The sequence below is a fragment of the Epinephelus lanceolatus genome, chromosome 12 (genome assembly GCF_041903045.1).
Source record: "Epinephelus lanceolatus isolate andai-2023 chromosome 12, ASM4190304v1, whole genome shotgun sequence".
NCBI classification, from domain to species: Eukaryota; Metazoa; Chordata; class Actinopteri; order Perciformes; family Serranidae; genus Epinephelus; species Epinephelus lanceolatus.
Genome location: NC_135745.1, coordinates 14,786,060 through 14,811,646, shown reverse-complemented (window position 1 = coordinate 14,811,646; position 25,587 = coordinate 14,786,060). Strand labels below are relative to the sequence as shown.

At 41.1% G+C, this 25,587-nt stretch overlaps 1 protein-coding gene across 1 annotated transcript in view; it reads right to left on the bottom strand.

The window, feature by feature from the left end:
• LOC117272031 (contactin-associated protein-like 4) overlaps positions 1-25,587 on the bottom strand; it is a 143,577-nt gene that overhangs the window by 80,325 nt on the left and 37,665 nt on the right. The window contains exon 3 of the mRNA XM_078172989.1: positions 7,103-7,296. Coding sequence (XP_078029115.1) covers positions 7,103-7,296 — 194 coding nt within the window. The remainder of the gene's footprint in view (positions 1-7,102; positions 7,297-25,587) is intronic.

The window sequence follows — 25,587 nt, the reverse complement described above, 5'->3', positions numbered from 1 at the left end:
ATGTTTTCGCAACTTCAGTGGACGTTAAGGTCACATGCGTCATGGACGTCATGATCTATTTGCTGTGTCTGTTTCTATTTGTCTGGGAACCAGATGTATCTGCAAGCTCATGTTTAAACTGCTGTGGTAGATGCATCTGATCCCCCTCCTGGCCCACTTTAGGCCAATCACAACTGTTGTCTAATGCGGGGCAGGTTTGATACAATGACTGACAACTTACAGAGCTTCCGCGCTTAACGCAAAATAAATGATGTCATTTTTTCCTACTGCACCCTTGCACCGAGGACACAATGCCAAGCATAAACCAAGTTTAGGAAAGAGTGCCACTGAAGCATTTTCAAAAACAACCAAGATGGCTACAACTGATATGGAACTTTCTGTTAAAGTACTCTTTTCAAATTCTGATGGCAAAGATGGCAACGCTCATTCACAGACATAGTGATGCTACACCACACACAGCTCATCTCTGCATACTGTAATGCGTTAACACCTGTCTGTCACTTGGTGCTATGCTACATATTCAGTTGCTGTGATTGGTTGTAGGTCTGTCTAGTTGTCGAAATCAAAATAGTGAGAAGTTCCAGTCTAATTCACATTAGGAGGTCTGGCAATACCAGGCTATGTTTCTATTGCTCTTCATTGCATTTTGTTTGTATCGGTTCACCAGCTTTTCCACTTTAGCCAAGCATAAAAACCATCATCTTTTTCTCTCTTTTATGTACAGGTAGACTTCCAGTCTACTCTCTTCTAATGTCACCTTTAAACCAGAGATTTACCATTCCTCAGATACAAATTGGTAGTGCTGAAATGACTTATCGATTAGTCAACTGACAGAAAAGTAATCTGCAACTACTCTGGTCATTGATTAATTGTGTTAGTCACCTTTTAAACAAAAATACCAAAATTTCTCGGGTTCGAGAAAAAAAGATCTGCATCTCTTCTCTGTTTTATGTGATCGTAAACTCAATATCTTTGGGTTTTGGACTGTTGGTTGGACCAAACAAGATTCTTTTTTAACCCTGAGCCCTAAGAAATTGGAACAGAGAAAATCAGAGGATGAATCGATGACACGACATGCCTCTTTTCAGGTGAATTCCTGGGCATATTTGCATGCCACCACCATACAGTTGTACAGATGCACCTACAGTGTGCACATACTTTGCTAAATATTCAAAGTACTTCATTTCATGTGATATTCTTGTGGTTCAACAATGAACATTTTCTGCCAAATGTGGAATATAAAGCGTGAACTGATCGGCTGAGTAAATGCTAAATGCCTGCTGAATTGCTCTTTCCATCTCTCCCATCTGGCAATCCATCCTAATTACATTCCTCCCTTGAAGTTGACATGCAGGTTAACTGGCTCTCCCACTGCCGTATAAAAGCGTAGACACATAATTAACTTATGAATTCCTCTGTAATCATGAGAGAGTGGAGTTTTTATATGATGAGGAGAGACACTGTGTTGTGTAACTTATATTAGTCTTTTAGTGGTGCATGTTTTGTGTGTGTGTGTGTGTGTGTGTGTGTGCCATTGATTAGACTCATGGGAGGAAGTCTTTTCACACAGAGAAAGTTAGTGCTATTTCCTGTGTTAACACTGTTAATTGCCATCCACTTTCCCTCCACTGGTCTTCGGCCCTCCAAGCTGAAAGCAGAGGATCCAACAGCTCTGCCATCAACTTTCTCCTCCGACAGACTCTGTAAGCTTGACTGACTAATGCAGAGAAGTTCGGAAACACTTTGAAATGTGACTTGTACTCAGTTTATGTAGAGTGTCAGATCAACGTGTTTTTACGCTCTGAGAAAATCCTCAGTGCTGAGATTAGCCGAACTACCACCATGTGAGGAAACTGCCTCGGCTCAACTTCTAATCAAAAGCTCCTCTCCGCACCACTGTAACACACTGGATTTGATGAACACTGGATTTCCCCTGGATAAATGTCCATTCTTGCCGTGTGTTAATATACCATGTCTTCCCATGCTCATTGTGTAAAGCTCAGTGGGAACTTGCAGGTGAATGTATTTTGAACTGACTCTCTTTGCTTTCTCCACAAACAAAACTACTTAGCATTCCTGTGGTGACATACTGAACCATGTACCATCACCACAGTGGGACAAATACAAGTCCAACACCACGCTTGTGTGACAGTAAAACACTGAGAAAGAGTTGTGTGTGTACCAGGGAGTGGGAGGCGATGCCTCGCTACCTCTGTTGTCCATCTGACTTATTTCTTCATTAATCAGCTCTACAGAGACCAGCTGTTTCTGACATTACAGTCTAAAGTCACAGTACATCCAGTTTACATGATGCATGCCTGCAACTCTGAACAATATTTCATTTATGACTTATGATTTATGTTATTGTAACACTGCTATAGTACAGTTTTATTTAACCCAAAGACTGTAGCAGGTTATATTGTTGTTAACTATAGCTACAGTGGCTCAATGAAAATGTCCTTGTCTCGAGTTGGACATAAATTTGTACAAAATGACAAATAAATTACCACTAACTCACAGTTGCATCTCCTCATGATCTGAACAGATCTTATAGAGATTGGCAGTAGGAGTAAACTGTGTCAGGGCTAAAGAGAAAATGTGACATTTTGGGGAATATACTTTGCTGAGAGTTAGATGAGATGGTTGTTACCATTCATGTCTGTATGCCAAGTAAAAGAGCTTAGCTTAGCATAAAGACCCGAAACGAGAGCTAACAGCCAGTCTGGCAATGTCCTCAGGTTGCAAAATCTGACTACCAGCACGGCTAAATCTCACAAATTAACTTGATATATCTTGATTTTTCAGTCTCCAAAAAAAGAGAAATAGTTCTGCACATAACACCCATGACACTGCAGATATGTCCAAAATGTTGAATTACTTCTTTAGTACATAATATATCTAATATCTATGACTCAGCGTGTCATAAAAAGCATCAGGCATCTTTTGTCTTTAATTAACACTGCTATGACACTACAAGTCATCCCATCTGCTCCCCTGTCTTAACTGTCACTCTTCCCTCCATGCTGTACGTTAAAAGGACAAATAATCAAAAGCATTCTTGAAAATAAAAACTGGTGAGACTGTATATGCATAGAAGCGCCACAGCTTTGACACGCTGGAATTTTTTTCCTCATTGATTTCAGTATGTGGCCACGCTCCAGGCTGCACCGTCTCAGCCAGGAAAGTGACGCTCGGCTGCCTCTCTGTCCCGCTCTGTGTCCATCAACAGCAGCTTAAGTGTTTTGGCAACAGGTCCGCATAGTCAGCAGAGTGCATTCGTTGGTTCATCCATTATTAATGGAGAGTCAAAGGCTCCTGATGACTGTGATTATCTCCTCAGGATGGACTGATCCCTGTAGACCAGCAATGCTAAACACCATATCCACTGTAAATATGACTGTGGAAGTGCAGGGAAATGAGCTGTAATGAACTTGAGTGGTGTTCATTGTTACATCCATTAACTAATACTGGACCTGCAGTACTGTTTGTGCACCTGTGTAACCATCCCTTAGAGGGTAGGCTACTGCCTCACACCATTTAAAAATAAATGCACTTTTATTGTCTTCTGTTTGGCCCTATTTATACTGTTCTGTTAAACTATATTGTTTTGAAATAAATGTTTATCGTAGACAGTGTTGTGTGTAACGCGTTACAAAGTAACAAGTTACAAAGTAACGCATTACAGTAACGTAACTACTTTTATTGGGTAAAAAGTAGTGTAACGCGTTACTACTGAAAATATGGTAAAGGAACGTAGTTACTTTGTCAGTTGGGCACAACGTTACTTTTCCCGGGGACAGATTTGACGGTGACACTGCCTGTCTGCCTCAGCTGCGCACTAGGCAGGAACTGTGACAGTTGCCATGTCAACAGTACAGACAGGAGCGCCAAAATCAAGAATTGTATGAGGAATATGGAAGATACACACGCCTCCTCTGATTATTTTAACAGTTTGTCAACCGAAGACAGGTTAGCTTATTGTAATAAGCTAACAATTAGCAACGGAATGAGGTTTCCGACCCAACGAAATGGCCTAAGCTACAGTGGCCGGACATTTTTTTATATCTTGTGGAGAAACCCGGTGTTTATATGCATGAAAAACTCAAGGCATATAAATCCCTTGATGTGTATAATTTTGTCAACCAACTATATACTGACAGCGAACTGCACTTGTATGGCTGGGTAAGTGTTGTTTAATGTAACGTTAACCTCGCTAGTCAGACCTCAGACATGGGCAACATACGACCCTGGAACCTCAAACGAAATCAAAACGACCCCCAAAACATCAATAAAATGCAGCATTGTGTTAACAGAAAACAGAACAATCATAACCTGCCTACCTTCCTGGCGCTGTGTGAACAGCAGCCTGTTGCAGCAGCTCCTATTTTGTGTATTTTAAATTGCTGCTGTGACATTGAAATTTCCCCCCCGAGGGGTTAATAAAGTACCTACCATACCATACCAGAAGAGAAAATGAATTAATTTATTCGTGCAGGTCTGTAGCTTACTGCAAAGTATGAGACTGTTACACAAACACAGTCTCACAGTTACACACGTAATAACAGAACAGAAAATGATTTATTCATGAATATGACACTATTTGTTCAAAGAATATTAATATTTTCCTCATTCAGTGATGCAGCAGGTCTGGCTATTAGTAGTAGTAATCTGTCATGTAACAAATTCATGTAGCCTAGTTAACACAAATTAACTCTCACTCTTTAATCTTTATTTTATCACCAAAGTGGTAAATACCAGTGGGAAACTCAGATTTTTTCACATTTAGGAAATGAGATGGGGTTCTACCCAAAGTCAAGCACCATAAAAGTAACGTAAAAGTAACGAGTAACGAAAAAAGTTACTTTTCACAGAGGGTAACTAAGTAAAGTAAGGGATTACTTCTTTTAAGAAGTAACGAGTAACGAGCAAACACTACTTTTTAAAAGTAACTTCCCCAACACTGATCGTAGACACCTAGAATGTCTTCTTGCCGGTGTGAAAAGTTAACAGACAATACATTGAGGTAAAAAGGATAATAAATCCATGGTCTGCAATAAGATTTAATTACTATACAATCACTAGTCCATACCCATTGGTAGCTTTGTCACCTTCTACCTATGCCAATCCTCAATGCCTAAGTGCAGTTTCACATAGATTGACCACGTCAGTGAGTAGAAAAATGTGGGACAGACAGAATGACACACTGACAGTTTCTGTGATTATGTACAGCACACCATACCATGAATTTGTCATAACAAAAATTAAAAAAAAAAAAAAACTACAACATTGGGCCACAGGGGGAGCCACAGCGATCGGTCGCATTTTAGCCATTTTTAAGCATTTTTCTGTTGTTATAGCGCCACCCAGTTGCCAATTAGAGTTAAATTTCTCCAGTCACCTTGAGGCGTCCTGTTCTACATATCTACCAAGTTTAGTAAAAATCGATATGGCGGTTAGGCCTAGATAAGAAATTGGCTCTCTAGCGCCCCCATTTTGTTTGATGGGGTCAATAATGGAGGGGTCCCCTCAGATTATGTGTGGTCATATGCCTACGAAGTTGCGTGGTGATCGGTGAAACCCTTGAGATGTTATACACCTTTATGTGATGAGCCACACTCTCCGCAATATTCATTGCCTTATAGAAGCTCAATTTTAATAAGTTTTCCAACTTTTGCCAAGAGGGAACTTTAGATATTGGTCCCTAGATTATGTTCACAGAGTCTCATGCAGATCAGTCAAACTTCCTAGGAAGTAAGATTTTAAGTGTTTTTCAAAAAATTCAAAATGGTGGAAAATCTATATAACCGGAAGTTATGGGTTCTTGAGGCAAATTTGTTCCTCATGAGGAGAGGCATGTCTATGCAAAGTTTCATGTCTCTACGACATATGGGGCATGAGATATGCCCATTCAAAGTTTGCAATTTCAATCAGTTGCTATAGCGCCCCCTTTGGCCAATTGATGTAATATTGCTTCATTCACATCCTCCCATGACCCTCTACCACTGTGCCAAATTTCACATGGATTGACCAAGTCAGTGAGGAGAAAAACGTGGAACACACACACACACACACACACACACACACACACAGAGTTTTCATCATTATATAGTAAGATGACATACAAGTCAGAATTGTTGACAAAAGATTGATTTCTTTATTAATGTACAGAACCATCTATGGAGTCTGCTCAGCACATGATCACCCTGCTGCTGATTGGATTCAGTGCAGCTGCAGCCTTGTTCAAAATGCCTGTGCATTGTATTATACAACAAATCAGATGAAGCCATGCAAAACACACTGTTTGTAACATTTCAAATAAAGACTAAATTAAAAGAGGAAGCAATTCAGCCCACCTGTGTGTGGTGTATCTGCTTTTTCTTTATTAATGTACTTACAGTAAGCTCTGATGGAGTTGTTTCTCCTTGTTAGCCTGAGATTGAATGCTAGCACATGTACTATTTTTTTTTACATATTTTTTGCAGTTGAGAATGTAAGAACTGTCTCAGGTAAATACTGTAAACTTGAATAGGGTATGTAAAAAAAAGTTATTTTTCCGGCATATTTTTTTCAACTCTTCATTTAAAATACTAGAGATCACTGTGTCGGGGCACACCAGTTGAGTATTCACTAGTCCACATATTAAACTGCCTTATCATCCACAGACATTCACAGTGAAGCTGCACTGACTTCTTCTGAAATAAAGACAGTCCATTTTTCGCATTTTGTGAGGAATAATGCTCCTCTAGACCTCAGAGAAATCATCTTTTCCATTATAAAGATCTCCTTGGTTTTGTCCATGCATTGTTAAAGGCTTGGAGGCTCACATTTGCACCAGTTCTTTGTAGCCTTGTTGGCAATAAACAGTTTTTTACACAAATATCAATCTTTTTTATTAATTACATTTTCCCTTATTACACCGAAATACAGGACCGTGATATCAATAGGTATTTCATATTCCAAAATATTTGAATTTTTGGACATGTCCAAAAAATGTGTAAGTGATTGGCATCCATGTGTCCACACTGTCTCCTTCCTTCATATGTTTATTTGCCATTCTTTATGTGCTTGTCAAATACATTTCAGATAAACACTATGGACTCACCCCTATGCTGTCCTCCTGTCTGTACTGTTTCCAGTTGTGTCCCGTGTCACTGAACATCAGCAGGTACGATGTCTGCCAATCAGAGCTGCCGTAGCGGCCCTGAGTAGCGACAGCAGTGATCTTCGTCCGCTCACCCAAGTCCACCTCCAGCCACTGATACCTGTCTGAGGTGAGAGGAGACCAACCTCCAGCTCCTGCAGAAGGAGAGAAAATTAAAGAAAAGATTGATTTATTACATTCCAGTCTATGAGTTTTCAGCTGATGTGTGGGAGGGATGAATTGACCTTTTACCTCGCAACACATGTTGTTGTTACACAGCCTAAATAAAGCACAATTTAGTGGAACAGTTTAAAACCAATCTCAGTGCCATAATTGAACACAGTGTTGTGTATTTCACTTGTTGTGCTGGAACAGATGATTGGTTTCATTCCAACACACTGCAGGAGTTTTTTAATGTAGAAAATTGAATTTAAAAACGTAATGCACTCAGACTGCTGCCGTGTATTACACACACAGTTAACTGATTTCCATTTTAGACACAGTACATGTTGGAATTTCACGAGTCCATTTGTCTTCATAAATCAATAGAAGACATTCATCAGAATGAAAGCCTCTGCCAAATCTGAGCAATTTTTCCAATTTACTAACCTGCAGCTGCCACAGCCTTTAATGCTGGTTTGACATTTGTCTTAAGACTGTGACTTTTTTTTGTTTAATGAGACAATGCAATGTTGTTTAGCAGGCCTCCAGGCTGACAGACTTTTTTATACTTTTCCCACTCAGTTTCTCAGCACAAAAGTGCACCATTATACATGACTTCTAACCTGTAATCTTAACTGTCATCATACAATACAGGATTGCAAAATGAAATGCATTGTAGCCCCCTCTTTGTTACTCACACAGAAAATATATAAATAAAATGAAAAATAGTTTTATAAAAGTTTTTAACAATTGCTTTAGCTGCTGATTAATAAGGCTGTATTTATTACATAAAGCACACAAATGGCTTAAATAGGAGCAAGACAACACACTACAGGGTCTAAGTCATGCTGGCAGCTCTGTGAGGCCAAGGGCATAGGTTTGTATATAGATGGTATGGACATGTACCTACCAACATTTTGGGAGGACAGAATTGTCCCAGCCAATATTTGAGTGAACTTGTTCACATTACTCTCATTCTGACAGTTCTGTGCAAGAAACTACAGGACAAATTGCATCTCATCAGATTTAGTAAGGGACAGTGTTTTTTGTTTTTTTCAATATGGGACGGTCCAGGCAGCACGGTGGTGTAGTAGTTAGCACTGTCACTTTACAGCAAGAGCGTTGCTGATTCGATCCCAGGAGGGAGCCCTTCTGTGTGCAGCTTGCATGTTCTCCCCATGTCAGTGTGGGTTTTCTCCAGGTACTCCAGCTTCCTCCCACAGTCCAAAGACATGCAGGTTAATTGGTGACTCTAAATTGTCCGTAGGTGTGAATGTGAATGTGAGTGTGAATGGTTGTCTGTCTCTGTGTGTCAGCCCTGTGATAATCTGGCGAGCTGTCCAAGGTGTACCCCACCTCTTGCCCAGTGTCAGCTGGGATAGGCTCCAGCCCCCCCATGACCTTCAAGAGGATAAGCGATTACGAAAATGGATGGATGGATGGGGTGATCCCATACTACCGTATGTCTAATCACTATGTTTTCATTAAAGAGCAGCGCACTGCCCCTTTAACTTTGCCTCACCCAGAAAGAGTCCCAAATGGGGTTCTGTGTGTGTCAGATGGTCTGAAGGAGATAATACCACATCAGCAGAGCAATAACGTAATGCACAGAGCCCTACGGGGCAGGTAGTGTAGTTTTTTCCATGATATCACAACTCCTTTCTCAAATACATATTTATTCCTGACTTCTCAGAGAACACAGATATGTGTTTTGAATGTGAAGAAAGTTTTGAACATATATATAGCATATTTCTATGGTTTGAATCACCTGCCACCTAAATATTGTGTTTTTCTTTACATAAATAAAGACATTTCCATAAAACTTAACCAGAGTGCAGGAAATTAAGTGTTTGATGCTCAAAATATCCTAGGGCAGGACATCTAAACCCCCGCCTGATATATGTCCCCACCCATGTTGAAATGAAACCGGCACAGTAATGCCTTAAGCCACATGCCAGCATCTCAGGCTGCAAAATTATCAGTTGGCGACCCCTCAGTTGAATGACATTCCTTTAAGGTAAGCAGTGTTTGTTTTATTTTATTTTTTTGTCAGTCAGTGTATTTCTGGACATGTTTCGGTCCCCATATTTAGTTTTTTAGAGTGAGTACTTCTTGCTTTCACGCTGCTCTAATCTCTGATACTCAGAGTGGGCAGGGTCTGGAGCTACCTGTGAGCATCATCTGTCTTCTGTCTTCTGCATAGAAGTGGTAAGTTTACAGCTCACAGTAACTTAATAAGATAGAGTCTTTGGCTTTTGTTTGATATAGCCTATCGTAAATGTTGTTGCTCATGTCCGATCTGTCTTCAGAACAGTTAGCCTGCATTAGCTTGGAGGGCTAACTTGTCTTGTTTACTATATTACATGAGCATCACTGTGACCCTGACTGTCCTGCTGAACCCTGTTCAAACTCTCAAATTCTGTATGGAGAACAAGAAACAAATATATGTATTGAACAGCCAGATCCAATTCAACTGACAGAATTCTGAGTCAAGTACAGCCCTGCTACAGTTTAAAGTGCCTTTTACCAGCACAGCGGCTGCCAAAACAAGTCTATTCTATTACGGTCCCTGGTCCTGGAATGATCTGCAGCTGCTTCATTTAACACACAAAGTCCTGATTAAATATTGCCACATTTTAAGGCAAGAATGTCTCTACCAAGTTTCAAGGCAATCCATCCAATAGTTGGCAAGATATTTTGTCCTGTTTCAAAGAAGTGGACCGACCAACAGTGCCACCTTTGGATACCAGCCTCATCAGCTGTTTAATTGCAAGTTATTTTTTAATGACACAATACAGTCAATTTGCAACTGTGTCACTGATATTCAAATTTTTTGTTAGTTCCTTTGCTTCTCAGAATCCCTTTGACAGCCACAACAGAAACTACGCATTGATTGTCTAAGAAGCATGTGGTGTTTTTTGATGTTTATGAAATGATTTCTGCTCTCAAATGTCCTGCGCCTCCTTCTTCTATGACCTTACTGCCTAGATGTTTTTACTGGATTGAGTTTGTGACAACAAGTTTACTCCACACATTCTTGTGTATTACATTTCCAAAACAAGCCATCATCAATAAGAGGTTGCGGTGGCATGCATTGATCTGCTGCACAGAATGCCAGGCCATTAGTGTCCTTTCCCAAATATAGCATTGCTAGAAGGCTGTGGCGTGATCTATTGATTGCTTGTACAGTTTGCTTGCAAGTCTGGATCCTTTGCTATATAGAATATCATCAATAGGAGGTTGTGGTGCCAAGCATTGATTAGTTTTACAGTACCCCCGCAGGTCTGCATCCTTTCCCGTATTACATATCAACAATAAAGAGCAGTGTTGTAACATATTGATCGGTTGTATTCTGGGTCAATAGGTTGAAAAAAAAGAGTTTGGGGAAAGAAATGCTGATACACGTTTAAAAATGTGCATTTTTTTTCAATAAGCTGACAACATTTCCTTTGTATGGTATTGCAGAGTTGCACATTATACTTGTAACAATGTGTCTTATCCCAATAAAGGCTGCGGTGTTATTGATTAGCCATATACAAACTCACTGTCATTAAATTTGTCTGTGTTTACAAACACAGGGGCAACTGCTACAAGAGAAAGACGGAGCCTGTGTGTGTGTGTGTGTGTGTGTGTTTTGGTAAGTGCTTTGTCAGGCCAAAGCAACGCCTCAGAGCTCAAACGCCAGATGGACAATTCTGCAGAAGGAGGCTGCTGAGCGGTGTCCCACTGAGCGCACACACACACACACACACACACACACACACACCAATGACAAGGGCATGGCACAAACATAAACAACCATTAATACAGCGAAAGAGTGAGATGAAGAGAGCCTGCACACACACAGACGCCAAGAGTCATCAAACTCTTGGAAAGCATTAAAAGAACAAACAGACAAACAAACAGTTTAAATGTCACTTGTCCTCATGTTACAATGCTGTTGTCTGCTTTTTGTTGCAGCAGCAGGAAGCTAGCATTTTTGAAACAAAGCAACAAACAGAATTTATCCTAAGCCTCCAGGGGACGGTACTGAGCTGTTCAATTTTGGTAGGGGAGCTGAAGGCAATATGATGCCTGTGGGATTAGAAAGCCTTTTTTGCTCCACAAATCCATCACAAAAGAATCAGCTGTAAGACATTTGTGTGTTGTTTGTGTGGTCCAGCAGTCGGCCAAACAGCTAATGTCATATGGGTACAACAAGCAAGGACCACCAGGTGGTGTTGAAACTGGTGAAACTGAGTATGGACTGAACCTAGAACCACTCGTAAATTTAGAGTTTCACCTTCAAGCTCAGCTTCGTCTTCACCATGAAATGCATTGCCTCCATCAGTAGTGATACTAAACCAATCTGGCTGTTAATCACACACTCAGTTTTACCCCTCTTAATCTCTCTTAGTATTTCAACTCCATCATGTGGCCCTGCCACTTACTCTCAATCTAAAAGGAGCAACCCGCCATCTTTCAGCAGAGTACAGTGGGGTCAGACTTGGAGAGGCTGACACTTGTGTTCAGCAGCAAGCAGCCATATGGAAGTCCCAGTCTGATGGAAGCCAACTAAATAACATATTCCTGCATATGGCGTCAGGCCTTCCACCAAATGAGAATCAACAGATGTCTGTCCTGATACTGTCCATGAAACTGAACTGAATGTGCTTGACTTAAAGAGATATTCTACCAGTTTTCAACCAGCTTTGTATCATAACAATTTGAGCAGCAAATAGCAACATGTTTAAATGAGCTATGGCAAACTTCAATCCATTTTACCAGCAGCCAGATCTCTCTGCTCATTTCTCAACTCAAATCCGCTGGATGATGCATTTCGCATCATCCGGTGGATTTTCACTGGCTCTAGCATTGTTTCTCGAAATACGTATTGTACCTCCACATATCTGTGCTGTATAGAAGCGAACTGAGAGAGAACCAACCCTATCTCACTCTCTCAAACTCAAACCAAACTCAGAGCAAATGGTAAAACTAGGCAGTGCTGATCAAATATAAACCAAGATGTCACTGCATCGTCTATTTCTCACCTCTATTTCTCTTCCGAAAAATATTTTAATGCCCTGTTCGGCTGTAATACAAGAATTTGTGAACAGGAAGTGGGCACCATACTGTGTATTTTCCTATATTGTATTTATTGGTCCAGTGGTTCTGGTAGTGATACGTTTTCTACCTTCTGAACAAAACAAATACGACAGCCCTTTTTCTCAGTTTTGTCTGGTAACATAGCACCAATGTCAAAAGTATTTGAGTCTTTCCACTGCATAGACAGCCCAGTTGTATGAAAAGACAATCTTCCCAGCAGTGAGATACTTCTTTAATGTTGAGAAGAAAACAGTTCAAGCACAGGGTGCCTCTATATAAAACCCAGATTTTCACAATAACTGCCACAAGATACTCAGAGAGGCATCATCATTTGCATTCTCCAAGGTTTTGGACAAACTGGAAAACTTTCATGAACCTGCAGTGCTCTTGTGAGAGTGAAGAGTTGTGCCATTGTAGCACAACCAGGACAAAATTTGCATTTGTTCTCCTGAATCTGACATTGGCAGTTGACTCAAGCCTCCTTTACAGCACTTTGGCACTTCACAGCATTCCTAGGACAGAGGAGTGTCAAGCTTGCATGCAAAGTTGGCACGCTTTAAGTGTGTACAGTTCAAGAGGTCATACATTTATGGGCCATGCAAAGATGTCTGTATAGGGTTCCATGTGCGTGTGTTTGCAGACTTAGGCAAATAATGAAATTTCCATCATTACTTGCCTTCAGTTCAACAACTGCACCTTCACAGATTCACAGCATTCGATTCCTACCAGACAAAAACTTTAAAGCTGCAATGCCACTTATTCAGATACATGTCTTATGCTTCTGTTTCCTAAAGCAAGCAAAATGAATAAAACTCAAGCGTGACAGGTTTACATTTCAGGGTAAAATAGCTGACCCACTACATCTTTGGTACTGGAATCTAGTGGTAGGAAAAGGTCAGCTCTGTTGCAAAAGCACCTGTGGAAAATGTTCTCGAAATCAATATTTAGTTTGGTATTTTGATGATATTTTAATCTATCTTCAGTCTTTATTTCTGTGTTGACGTAATACTAGTTTCTACCCACCTTGAGTGTGGGCAGTGAGTTTGGAAAATAAACAGTCTCTTTACTTTGGCTCTGAACAATGTGTAGTGGCAGGCCAAGAGGAAAAGCTCAGCTGTGAAAAAGAATTGGTGTTGGTCTGGAGGCTGGTGGAACCTGATCTTTAAAGAGCTAAATGGCAAAGCTAATAAGCACTTGACTAACAGACGTGTCCAGTGACAGGAGAACAGAAAAGAGCAGACACTCTGACCTTTACTGGTGAAGATTAGACTGGGGAAGAAAAGATAAAAGAGAGAAGAGGAAAACGGCTCAGAGTCTCAGAGGCGTTACAAAGATTTACTGTGTCCACCCTGTCAGATATAATTAAAACAGGAGTGAAGTGATGGCTGATGGTCTGAATACTTTCTGTCACGGCTGTCACTTTAAATCAAAGAGATCTTGCTGGTTTATTTCTGTCTCCAGTGTCTGTCAAGGAAGAGACTCTAACCAGCCAATGAGAAATGTGGTTACAGTTAATGATGGTGAGGAGCGTGACATCACCACTCTTTCAGCTGATGAGAACTACAAACTCTTGTGTTTTGGCTTTACCCATGAGGCAACAATCAGACAGCTACCAGTAGCAATGTAAAGCCAATTACTTATCATTTCTGACTTATGACATAAAACAGCATTTTAGCTGCATCTTAAAATTTAGTCATACAGTGTTGTGTAAAGGATGAGACCAACATATTCACACCCGACCTCATCACATATTGACAGTTTGGTCATGGACTTTCCACGTCCACATATGGCAAGGTACCCTGGGTGCGTTGGTTGTTGATGTTCTGGGACAGCTTGTCAGGTTCTCTTCTTTCAAGATACACTTCCGTTTTCACAGGAAATTTAAGGTTTACGTACAGTCTCTTTCAAAATAAATGCACTACGTTGGTACAACACCACAAATTGACTTTTTTTTTCTTCAACAACAAACACACGTGGTGAGGTTTGAGCAACAAAAGGAGCTGCTTAGGTCTAGGTAGGTCCAGGGTTTGGCTTTAGAATCTTATGGGACGTCACTGCCCAAGTGCTGGATTTCGATGACTTTGGAGTGAGCCCGTGCTCATGAGACAAATCCAATTTTACCACATCAATTACAACAATAATGACATGTGACACTAGCCCATTATGCATATTAATGCATCTGACTTCACATCCTCCTCTTCTGCTTCTTCTGGCTGCTCCCATGAGGGGTTGCCACAGTGGATCATCGGTTTCCATCTCCTATTGTCCTCTGCATCTTCCTCTGTCACATCAATCGCCTGCATATCCTCCCTCACCACATCTTTAAACTTCTCTTTTCTTGCCTGGTGGCTCAATCTTCAGCATCCTCCTTCCAATACATCCAGCATCTCTCATTTGCAAATTTCCAAACCATCCTAATCTTGCCTCTCTCACTTTGGCACCAAAACGTCTAACCTAGGCTGTCCCTTTTATCTACTCATTTCTGATCATGTAAATCCTTATCACTCAAATGAAAATCTTAGAATCTTCAACTCTGCCACCAACAGTTATGCCTCCTGCCTTTTCATCAGTGGCACCACCTCCAAACATACAACATATTTGGCCTCACTGCTATACTGTAAATCTTCTCTCTCATTCTTGCTGGTACTATTCTGTCACAAATCACTCCTGACACTCTTCTCCACCCACTCCACCCCTGCCTGCACTCTCCTCCTCAGCTCTTCTCCACACTCCCTGTTACTTTGATTGGTTGACGTCAAGTATTTAAACTCCTCCACCTTTGCCACCTCTACTCTGTGCATCCAACCATTCTGCTGTCCTCCCTCTCATTCACACATATCTATTCAGTTTTTCTTCTACTTACTTTCATTACATTTTCTCGCAGTGCATACCTCCACATCTCCAGGCTCTCGTCAACCTGCTTCCTACTCTCACTATAGATCACAATGTCATCTGCGAAAATCATAGTCCATGGAGACTCCTGCCTGATCTAGTCTGTCAACCTGTCTATTACATTGGCAACAAGAAGTACAGAGCTGATCCTTGATGAAATCCCACCTCAACCTTGAACCCATCTGTCACTCCTACCGCACGTCTCACCATTGTCACACTACGCTCATACATATCCTGCACCAATCTTACATACATCTCTGCTACTCGCGACTTTCTCATACATTACCATATCTCCTCTACCAGCACCCTGTTATATGCTTTCTCTAAGTCCATACAATACAATGCAACGTCTTCAACCTTCTCTATACTTTTCTACCAACATCATCAAAGTAAACATCACATCTGTAGTGGTCCTTCCCTGCATAAAATAATCACCTCTCCTCTTAACCTAGCTCTGACCACTCCTTCCTATAACTTCATGCTAGGGATGATCAACAATTTACCTCTGTAGTTATATCGGCACTGCACAAAACTCTTAGGGCCGAATTCACAAAGAATGAACTGCGGCCGCTGATAGCACCTTGAATTGCACTTCACTTGCACCTGCAGTTTGCTCCGTCTTAACGTTCTATTCACAAAGGATATTGCGCTAATGATATACCAGCGCAAACACACTCACAAAGTTTGGCAGCTGAGTGCAGTTTGCCCCTGATTTGCCCCTGATTGCAATAAGCCACACATGGCAAAGTATAAATGCTGGCTTTGCGCCAAGAACACCGTGGCAGAACAATGGCAGACTTTGTTTGGCAAAGTACTGAATACTGTATACCCTCATGTAGTGATGTCTGCTGGTGAGTCAGTCTAACAGTGTAGGATGGGTTGAGGCTGTGGATTTGACCAAGTTTGACCACTTTATCAATATTCCCTCTCACTTGTAGCTGTTTTTTCGTTATCTTTTGAATTTAATATGAATTATGGAACCGTTTTTGTTCACGTTTGTTTCCCCCGTTTCGTAAAATAAATTATTGAAAGTTGCTTTTGAAGTGCGTGACAGAAGTACGTTTTGAGAACGACCGCAGACTGTCACCTGTTCAATGCATCTTCGGATGCCATTAAAGTAATAATGATTATAATAATAATGTCAAAATATTATTTACAGACTGATTTAACAGACGATCACTACTGTCACGATCACTGGAAAGTCTGGGCGAGAGGCTTCCACAGAGGAGCGCCCAGTTTGCACCAGCTTTCTAAAGACGTTATTTACTTCACTCAAACTGCATGTGGCTATTAGCGCTGGTGTTAGTGAATTAGACCTTGTTTATCAATGAGGCTCATTTACATAGAAATGGGCCATTTTTCCACCAAATATATGCATATTACCTCATTTAAATACGTGCAAATAACACCGGAGCACCAAGACACAATCTGCTTGGCAGCGCAGTTAGTGGAGCATTTCACCCACTGCGTGTGCTTTGTGAATTAGACGCTATCTGTTTGCTCCATTTTTACCGGTTTAGCACCCGCAAAAGCCATGCAATCCTTTTGTGAATTCGGCCCTTAATTTTGAAGATTGGTACCAGTATACTTCTTCTCCAGTTTTAGGGCATCCTCTCAATACATCTGACATCAGCACACGGGCAAATTTAAAAACCATTTCAGTATACTTCACATGAATTTGAATGTAGGAAGGGAAGCACTTTTGACTGCTTAAATACCTAAGCTAGATCTATACTTGTGTAATGGCAACATAGCCACCACGGGTATGCTTTTGTCATGATGACAACTTGATAACAACTACCAACATCCATCCAGCACCAAAAAAGAAGCGGCAAACGGGTAGACAGTAAACACGAAGGGGACATGAGTGAGGAGCAATAACACGACCAAGCCTTGGTTCTCTTGGACTGTGGAAAAGAAAGAGAAATTGTGGAGTGAACAAGAGTCTGTATTTAATTCTGCGTGTATCCGATCTACCTACCAGCACTTATTTTATTCAGAAACATTAATTTTGAAATGGTTCGCCTCACAATTCCACAGTCTTCTCCCAAGGGAATAGTGCAGCTGACCAACGGATGCTGGTAGCGAGTAAAGGCAACAAAATCCAAAATGTACAGTTTGTATGCAAATACAGTTTATCTTTCTGGAAGTCAACAGATAAAGAATAGATAAAGATGGATATGAAAATATATGGATAAAATTATACTGATGTTGAATTGACATGACCACTGTCTACATACTATGAAGCCTTTTGTCCTTGTGTTTCTAGAGTTATGTGTTTTTGCAGACACATAAGGAATTAATAATATGTCCCATTTCTTAAAGGGGGTTTGGCGCAATATTTTACACTAGGAGCAGGATGGGAATAAATCTCAAAAGGAATCTAGTTGTACTCTTGCAAATAGTGACCCTGCAAGATCCCAAGTCTGTAACTATAAACTCTCATTGTCCTTAGATGTAAGAAGGTGCTGGACTTTAGTCTTTCTAAAGTATTGTGGAATTCTACTCAAAGTCTTTGAGTGTTTGGTAGGCATCAGATGCTTCCTCCCTTCCCTCCAGCCCTTGCATCCATTATGCATCTCTGTGGCTCTTGTTATTCCCCAACTGTCCAGCAGATGTCCTGAGAGTTTCCCACCCTTTACCAGTCACCTACTCACCTGCCCCTCATTTCCTCAGGGAACCACACCTGTGCTTAGTTCCCACATTAAGTCTTGGACTGGTACATATATACCAGCCACTGTCCTTTCCCCCCTTCCGTCAGTGTTGCTGTGCTGCCATCATATCAGCCATTTCTGCATGTTTCTCTACCTGTTGCTTACTGAGTTTTCAAGACATTCTGCCTGCCAGCCCTCCAGCCTCTATCTTTTAAGACTTTGCTGGATCTGGATCTTTGCTGGATAACCAAACTTTTCATCACTGATATTTCAGTAATCCACTTCGCCTGTAAGGGCTCTGACACCTGAAACCAACTCAATTTGTCTCAGTCTTGTTATTAGAGCAGTGCAGGTAGTGTATGTAACAGGTGAGGATAAGAGTCGGTCAGGCAGCACAGCTCTCCTTCAGCTTCACTGTCGAAGGGAAACCAAGCTTGACGCGAGTCCACTCTGGACAGTAGCTTCACTATAAGGAACAGATGGGTGGATAAAGTAAAGAAAGGGCTGCTGAATCATTAATAATGCACTGATATTCCACCTGACAGGTACAGAGAGACATGAGTAAAATGAAGAGTCAGGCGGAATGGAAAAGGCCAGACAAGCAGACGAAGAGGTGAGCTGCTTTCAGTAAGAGACAGGAAGAAAAGCAAACAGGTAGACAGGTAGCTGAAAGGAACAGAAGAGAGACAGGTAACAGATAGACTGTTTTATACAGGCCTGGAGTGAGAACTCATAATTTGCATGAGAATACCAAGCTTGGATGGTAATTTCAGCAGCCTGATAACATGTCAGACGGACAGAGAGCCTAATGGACCCAATGCAGCAGCAGCAAGCTGGGAGACATCGACTGTCTCCTGCAGGCAAAGTACAACACATTTCCACTCAAGTTTCAAGAGCAACATCTGAACTTTACAGTGAAGTAGACACTGAACACACACATGTTAATCAATACTTGATTAGTTGGCTATCTGTACACACACACACACACAACCAGGATAGGTTCCAACTAAAGTTTAATTCCACTTTTAAATCTACTTCAGTTGAACTTGATTATTGCAGCACAATAATTCCTTTAAAGTCTATTCCAGCATAATTGCAGTATCACTGATAATTGTCGGTGTTGCGCGACAAAAAGAAAACACCAAGACTGCTATTAACTTTTGGCATGAAGACAGAGTGGGCTAAATTAGTTCTTACAGCGGGGGAAACTAACTTATGATTACAGCTGAACACTGTACAGAAGAACAGAAGACAATTTGAAATACAATTTAAGGCAAAGAAGACAGACAGCTGGAGAAGGGAAAGAAAAAGATGCAGGGGGCAGAATTAAAGATAAAGAGTGAAAATAGGAAATAAATATGCAGAACAAGATTGTCGGGAGCCCGAAATAGTGAGTCATTCATCCTGCAGGTTCTTAGTGAAAAAGACATTCATCTCCAATCAGCTGCCTGCCCGAGCTTCTTACAATTCTGGGGCCAGATGTAAAATTGATGTTTGTGCAAAAAATATTGAGCGAGCCACCGTTCAAAAGAAACTGCTATGTATAAAAAAAAAGAATATGTGTGTATCTGCGTGCATGCTTTACACCAGACACAAACACATTTATCACTGCTGAGCTGTGTGTGGTAAAACAATGTGGCAAAAAGAAGCTCAAAGAGAGAATTTGTGGACTTTTCTGCTGAAGCGTTTGTCTGTTCAGCATGTCATAATCTGTTAAGCACACCATACTGTAGGTCTCAACAAAGACTGTGTCAGCTGGCTGCGAATTACTCACAGACCAGTGCCAGATGAAGGAAACAACAATTCTGCCTCATGTTAAGAGAGATTAAAGCTGTGGTGGATAAAATCTGGAAAAGGACAAAAAAAAAGAAAGAAAACAGCCTCTCTCTCCTCTCTGTTCCAAGCCCATCCCACCAGACGAACACTAGCATATGCACACGTGTCATACTGTAACCCAGTGTTATTTATTTATTCAATTAATTAATCTTACTTCATTGTAGAGTTGCACACTGCGCCTTCGCTCAGCTCTTCCTCACCCGCCCGCTTACTTTTTGTTCATCAGACCAAAGATGAGATAAGAAATAGCTAGCTAATGTTAGCCACCCCACCATCAATTCGCCTTAATTGCTCCCCACTGTGGACTTCTTCTCTAGGAGGAGAGCTAGCAGCAGCTTGGGAGACCTTTAATTAGTGGCTGTAGTGGCTCGAATTTGGCCACTAGCATCAGCATAACGGCCAAACCCGATCCAGCGGAGAGTCGAGGCTGTCTGGTCTCCATAGCTGCTGGCGAGGTGGTCTAAAGCAGCCCAGCACATTCTCACTCTGACCTTGTCACATATTAATGTTTCGTCATGGACTGCACACATCCAGATACAATGTGAAAGGAACCCTGAGTACCCTGGGTGATGTTCTGGGATACTGTGTCAAGTTCTGCCTGTTACATGCATTGTCTTCTTTCAAGATACACTTCTGTTTTCACAGGAAATGTAACGTTTACATACAGTCTCTTTCAATGCACTATGGCGATTCAACACAGCAAAATTACAATTATTTTTTTTTTACTTAAACAACAAACGCGTGTGGTTACATTTAGGGAACGAAAACATGTGGTTAGGGTTAGGAAAAAAGAACAGGGTTTGGCTTTAGAATCTTAGGGGACGTGAACACCAATCTTTCAGGTGAAAGTCGGTGTTTGTTGATGCTGCAGCTATGAGGCTTTGACTCTGGTTAGCACTAGGCTAATTAGCAACATTTTCTCTCCATCTCTATATACTTTGCAGATACTAAAATGTTTTCATTTCATTTATTGTCAGACTCTCTTTTCAAAAGCTAGTCTTCCTTTTTTGGGTTGCTTTGTAGCATAGGCAGTATTTGCTAATGCTGGAATAGCAACTTTCTCTGCATTTAAATCAAGCTTTCACCAAAGGGACGTGCATGCACATCTGCATCTGTAGAGCAGCCAATCGGAACGCCCTCTCATTGAAATGACCTTTGATTGGCCAGAGTCTCCCATAACAGACTAGATGTTTTAAAGCTGAAAACAGAGCCAAGAGGAGATGCAGATTCCTAGTGTTTTCTCAGTCAACATAAATTACAATAAGTTTAATAAAGGATTTGTGCTCAGTGAAGCCAGAATTACATGGCCTTTGTGTAGGAGTGAGTTACCATCTATCAAAAGGGTAGAGGTGAATGCAGGGTGGGGGTGTTGGACTCCATGTGTATATTTCTGGGCTCTTGACCTTGTGCCATTAGTATTAGAGTGGAAAGTTAATAAAATAAGTAGCTTCCAAGTGATTTTTTTCCAACTGCAAAAAGACATTTTGTCTCTTTTTGAGTCACTTAGGTCTTATTTTCTTGAAATATTTACAATTCAAAAGGCAATCAAGATCAAGATAGTCCAGTTGCCTTCCGACTTAGCACTTGAACATTGCAGTCACTGATGAAATATAAGATAAGTACCAGGGCTCCTAAATACACCATCGCTGTTGGTATGGTGCTACCTGTGTGAGCGTGTTATGAATATTACACTGACAATGTGTACATTTGACTGACACATTACTGTCAGCAGCCACCATACCCTTTAACACAAAATTAACTCTAACGTTAATATAATGTATGGTGAAATAACACAATACTATCATTTGTGTTAATCAGTGACACCTTTTTATTCCATTAACACCAGCTGCACTAATACTGCTGATTCATATCACACCTGTGAAATACACTTTGGTGCTGCAGATAATGAAAGTTTACTAAAATATAATCCAAAGTCTGAGTCTTTATCAACACATGGTATTATGCATCAGCTTGCTAACATGTCAAAGGAGAAAACAGAAAACAGAGACAGTAAAAAAAAAAAAACCTCAATCAGCCACCAAGAGACTCATCACGTGGTTATACACAAACCTCATGAGTGAAGTAAATGGTTGAATTTTAATTACAGTCCATTGTTGACAGAAAATCCAGGATGCTAAAGCCTATGTTTAGAATACCTGTGTTTATCTTGTATGTGGTAGTGCAGGGCTCCGATAATCTGTTCATTTAGCGAGTAAATGAACCGAAAGCAAAGCTGCTCCTCAGAGAGCAACTGGAGGAGGCAGAGTGTTAGCGGCAGCAGCAGGAGATGGAAATGAGACGGAGATGTTCATTTATTCATCGATTTCCTCAGCAAACAGCTGGAACCATGTGGGCTTTGCACCGATAATACAGCTGGGGAGGAAATGTGCCACAAACAGCTCTCCTAATCGACCAACAACTATTTGAAAAATGCAGTGGTGAAGTGATGGGTGAACCTGTGTTATGATGCCATCAGCAGTAGCTCAGTCATCCATTACACTCCCACTCCTAATCCCTACATTTTCTCATGTTGACATGATTATTATTAATGAGAGGAAGTCTGGTGAATCTTTGCACAGGCAGTCTGAGGCATGTACATCCAATCTGCCAACTATCCTAGCCTAGGTCTGAATAACATGCTAAGCTGTTTTGTAATGACATGACTGGAGGCTCAGTATATACAATATAAAACAGCATAAATTGAGTTTTATTGTTCATAGGGTGAACATGGCCAAAATCAGTTAAGTATTTACACATCCAGTGGACACAGAGCAACATTAGTATTTCTATCAAGTCACATTAGCTCTGTTTTGGTCTCCACCTAGCCTGGTTCAAGACCATAGACCCCACCCACTCAGCTGAGTAGGCTTGCATCTCTGGTCTGGCATACTGCAATGAATTTGCGATTTATCTCGTCCAAACGATGGACGGACCAATGAACGCCGGGGGTCTAGCGATTAGCCAATCAGCGTCACGCTGATGTCAAGCTGTACGCCGGTGGGTAACTGGTGAGGATAGCAACAATGGTGACCGCTACAGATCCTACAGACCACATTAACGATGCTATCGAGGTATTTCGCCACTACTCGCATTAATGGAGGACCAAAGTAAGGAAGCTGCTAAACTGGATTTAACGGCGATGCAGCTGGGCGTGCGCGACGACGGAGACATTTTAAACGGGCAATGCTCGCTTGTTTTCGGCACCCCCGAGGCATGGATACTAATGACGTCAGATTCTGGGTGAGTCGTTGATCTCTGCTAATTGGTTAGGGAAAAATCAAATTCCCTCCCCCTTGTAAATCGCCTTTAGTGGAGGCGATGTCAGACTGAAGGTTCTGAGAGCTTCAGTCTGACACTCAGGCTAGTCTCCACCAGCTCCTGGGGAAATACTATGTTCCCCAGCTGTAGTCTCTAACATTTTTAGTCTGCTGTTTGGTGCTGGGCAGGTGGCATACAGTGATTTTATCTGAGCTTTTTCACTAAGGAAAGCTGCTGCAGCTGGGAATGAGGCTGGGAGCAGTGAGAGTTAATCAAAACAGTAAATTTGCCAGTTGTGAAATCAGAACAATATGCTGAAAGATGATAAAATGCCCCACAGAGCTGAGAGGTATGGAGGCCGAGAATGGTCGTGTTTCCAGTAATTTTTTTAAAGCTTCAAATCATAAGTTAGTTATTTCACTTATTTCGCCGTCTTTAGAAAATGAGTTATCTCAATACTAAGTTAAGTAATTTAGGGGTGATGAAGGCATTTTTTAAGTGATCAGGATTGGCTATATTGAGTTAAATAGAGGATGCAATCCCTTTGTTTTAATGTCAGCTGTCACACAGGTGTTTTTACTTGCAAACATACACGAAGTCCTGCCTTCGCCAACTCTCCTACTCTCTTTCTCTCCTCCACTCGGCTGGGCTCCCGTGTGTTTAAGAGCAGGGCCTGAGCCCCGCCTGCAGTCAAACACCACATGCCATAAACGGCAGTAGAAAAGCAGTAGGAGAAAGTTTGTTTATATTTTTTTAACAAAATTATGAGCACACGTTTAAGGTTAGTTTAGTGTGAGAGTTTCCTGCATGCCACTGCAAAGTGCAAGAAAAGCTCCGGGACCCTAATCTGCACAAAAGATGTACAGACGACAAAAATAAAGTCAGTGTAATACAATTCATTCAGGTAACTCACGTAAAGGCCACACCAAGGCAGGCTTTTCTCGCACATTTTTCGTATGTTGTTCTTCAAAAGCAGTGCACCCAAATTCGTACATATCCTACATACTTTGAAAGGCTGCAATAACGTGACCAATGCACTGATGCCAGTAAACAAGGAAACAGTCCCAAGCACTTGTAAGGAGGCATGTTGGAGTGGTGGATGGGTCACAAAAATCCAGACTTTCACCAAGGACTTTCCTCTGGAGCCACAAGTTCAGATCTGTGTGAACTTTGAGTGAACTTTGAGCTATTTTAAGGTACGTCCTCACCATGTTTCTTTTTCTAAACCTAGCCTCAGTAACTTAACTTGCCTAAACCTAACCTCCATAACTTTACATTATTTTTGTAACTTTACGTTAAGTACGTAACATCATTTGTGGTGCGCTTTTTCATGGGATATCACGCCAATCGTTGTATGATAATATGTTATATCATGCATGGAGTATGACTGTTGCCAACAATTACCCCCCAATCCTACCCCAACTTGCATGCACCATATACCTCCAACCACAAAAATACCCCAATTTTGCTTGATTGCTCTTTGCCTCCCGCAAACTTCAGTCACACAAATCAGTCAAAAGTTGGTAATGCCACTCCATCTTCAAAAAGAACTTCAATGGAAGTATTGTTTTTGACATGTTAGATATGCATGTTAAAGAGATGACATTAAATACATTAAATATGTTGAGCAGCTTTTCAGAGCCTGGTTGTTCACATGCAAATCAGCAAACAACGAGCTCAGACGATCAGCATTTAGCAGTAAAAACACTGTTTGCTTAAAGTCCTAACCATCAAATAAGCTGAGGACTGAGCAGTGTACTACAGTCTCTGCTTTCTTTCATTTCCCAGGTGGTGAAAATCATTCAGATTCAGATTACGCCCATCCCACCCTCCCAGCTGATTCTAGGCTTTGATGTTGGGATAAAGCAGTGAAGCCCGCTCCCTCCAGAAACTAACAATAAACCATGATCTTCACTCTCTCAAAGCCTCACATCAGCATCCAGCACTGAACTCCCTGCTGGGTTATTATGTATTGGATAAACACCATTCACATTTATCCTTCTGGCATAAACCTTCAATACATACAGCCTCTATAGGGAATAAAGATGGGACAAAGCAGCTGGAGCTTGTTGTCTCTTTTATTTTGTCATGCCTCTTAGAAATTATTCCAAACCTCTGCCTCCCTCTAAACTAGTCACTGGTGAGCAGTCTTTGTGAATCCAGTAAAAACTTTCCTGTTTGTTAGATTTTGCTCTTTGTGTCCTGAGCTTGAACAAAATCTTTCCTGCACTGAGATCCAGTGCTCCTCAGTGACACAGGAGTACCGTACTCAAATTTAAAAAAGCATCACATACAGACAAAACGATCCAAGGGGTAGTTTAGATCACCCTTAATCCACATTTAGTTGCATGCATAATTCTCTAAAGCAGTAGCAAGAAGTCCCAGCTACTCCCAGGCAGGCTGGTTGTTTCATGCACAAATGAGAAGACATAAATCTTTTAAATATGCTGTCTATACATTAAAAAGGCTAGAAAGGAAGACTGAGATTTCATTTTAAAAAGTGACAAGGTTCAGGGTGTCCTGGTTAGAGTTTAGATTCTCTGCCCGAGCCCGAACCCG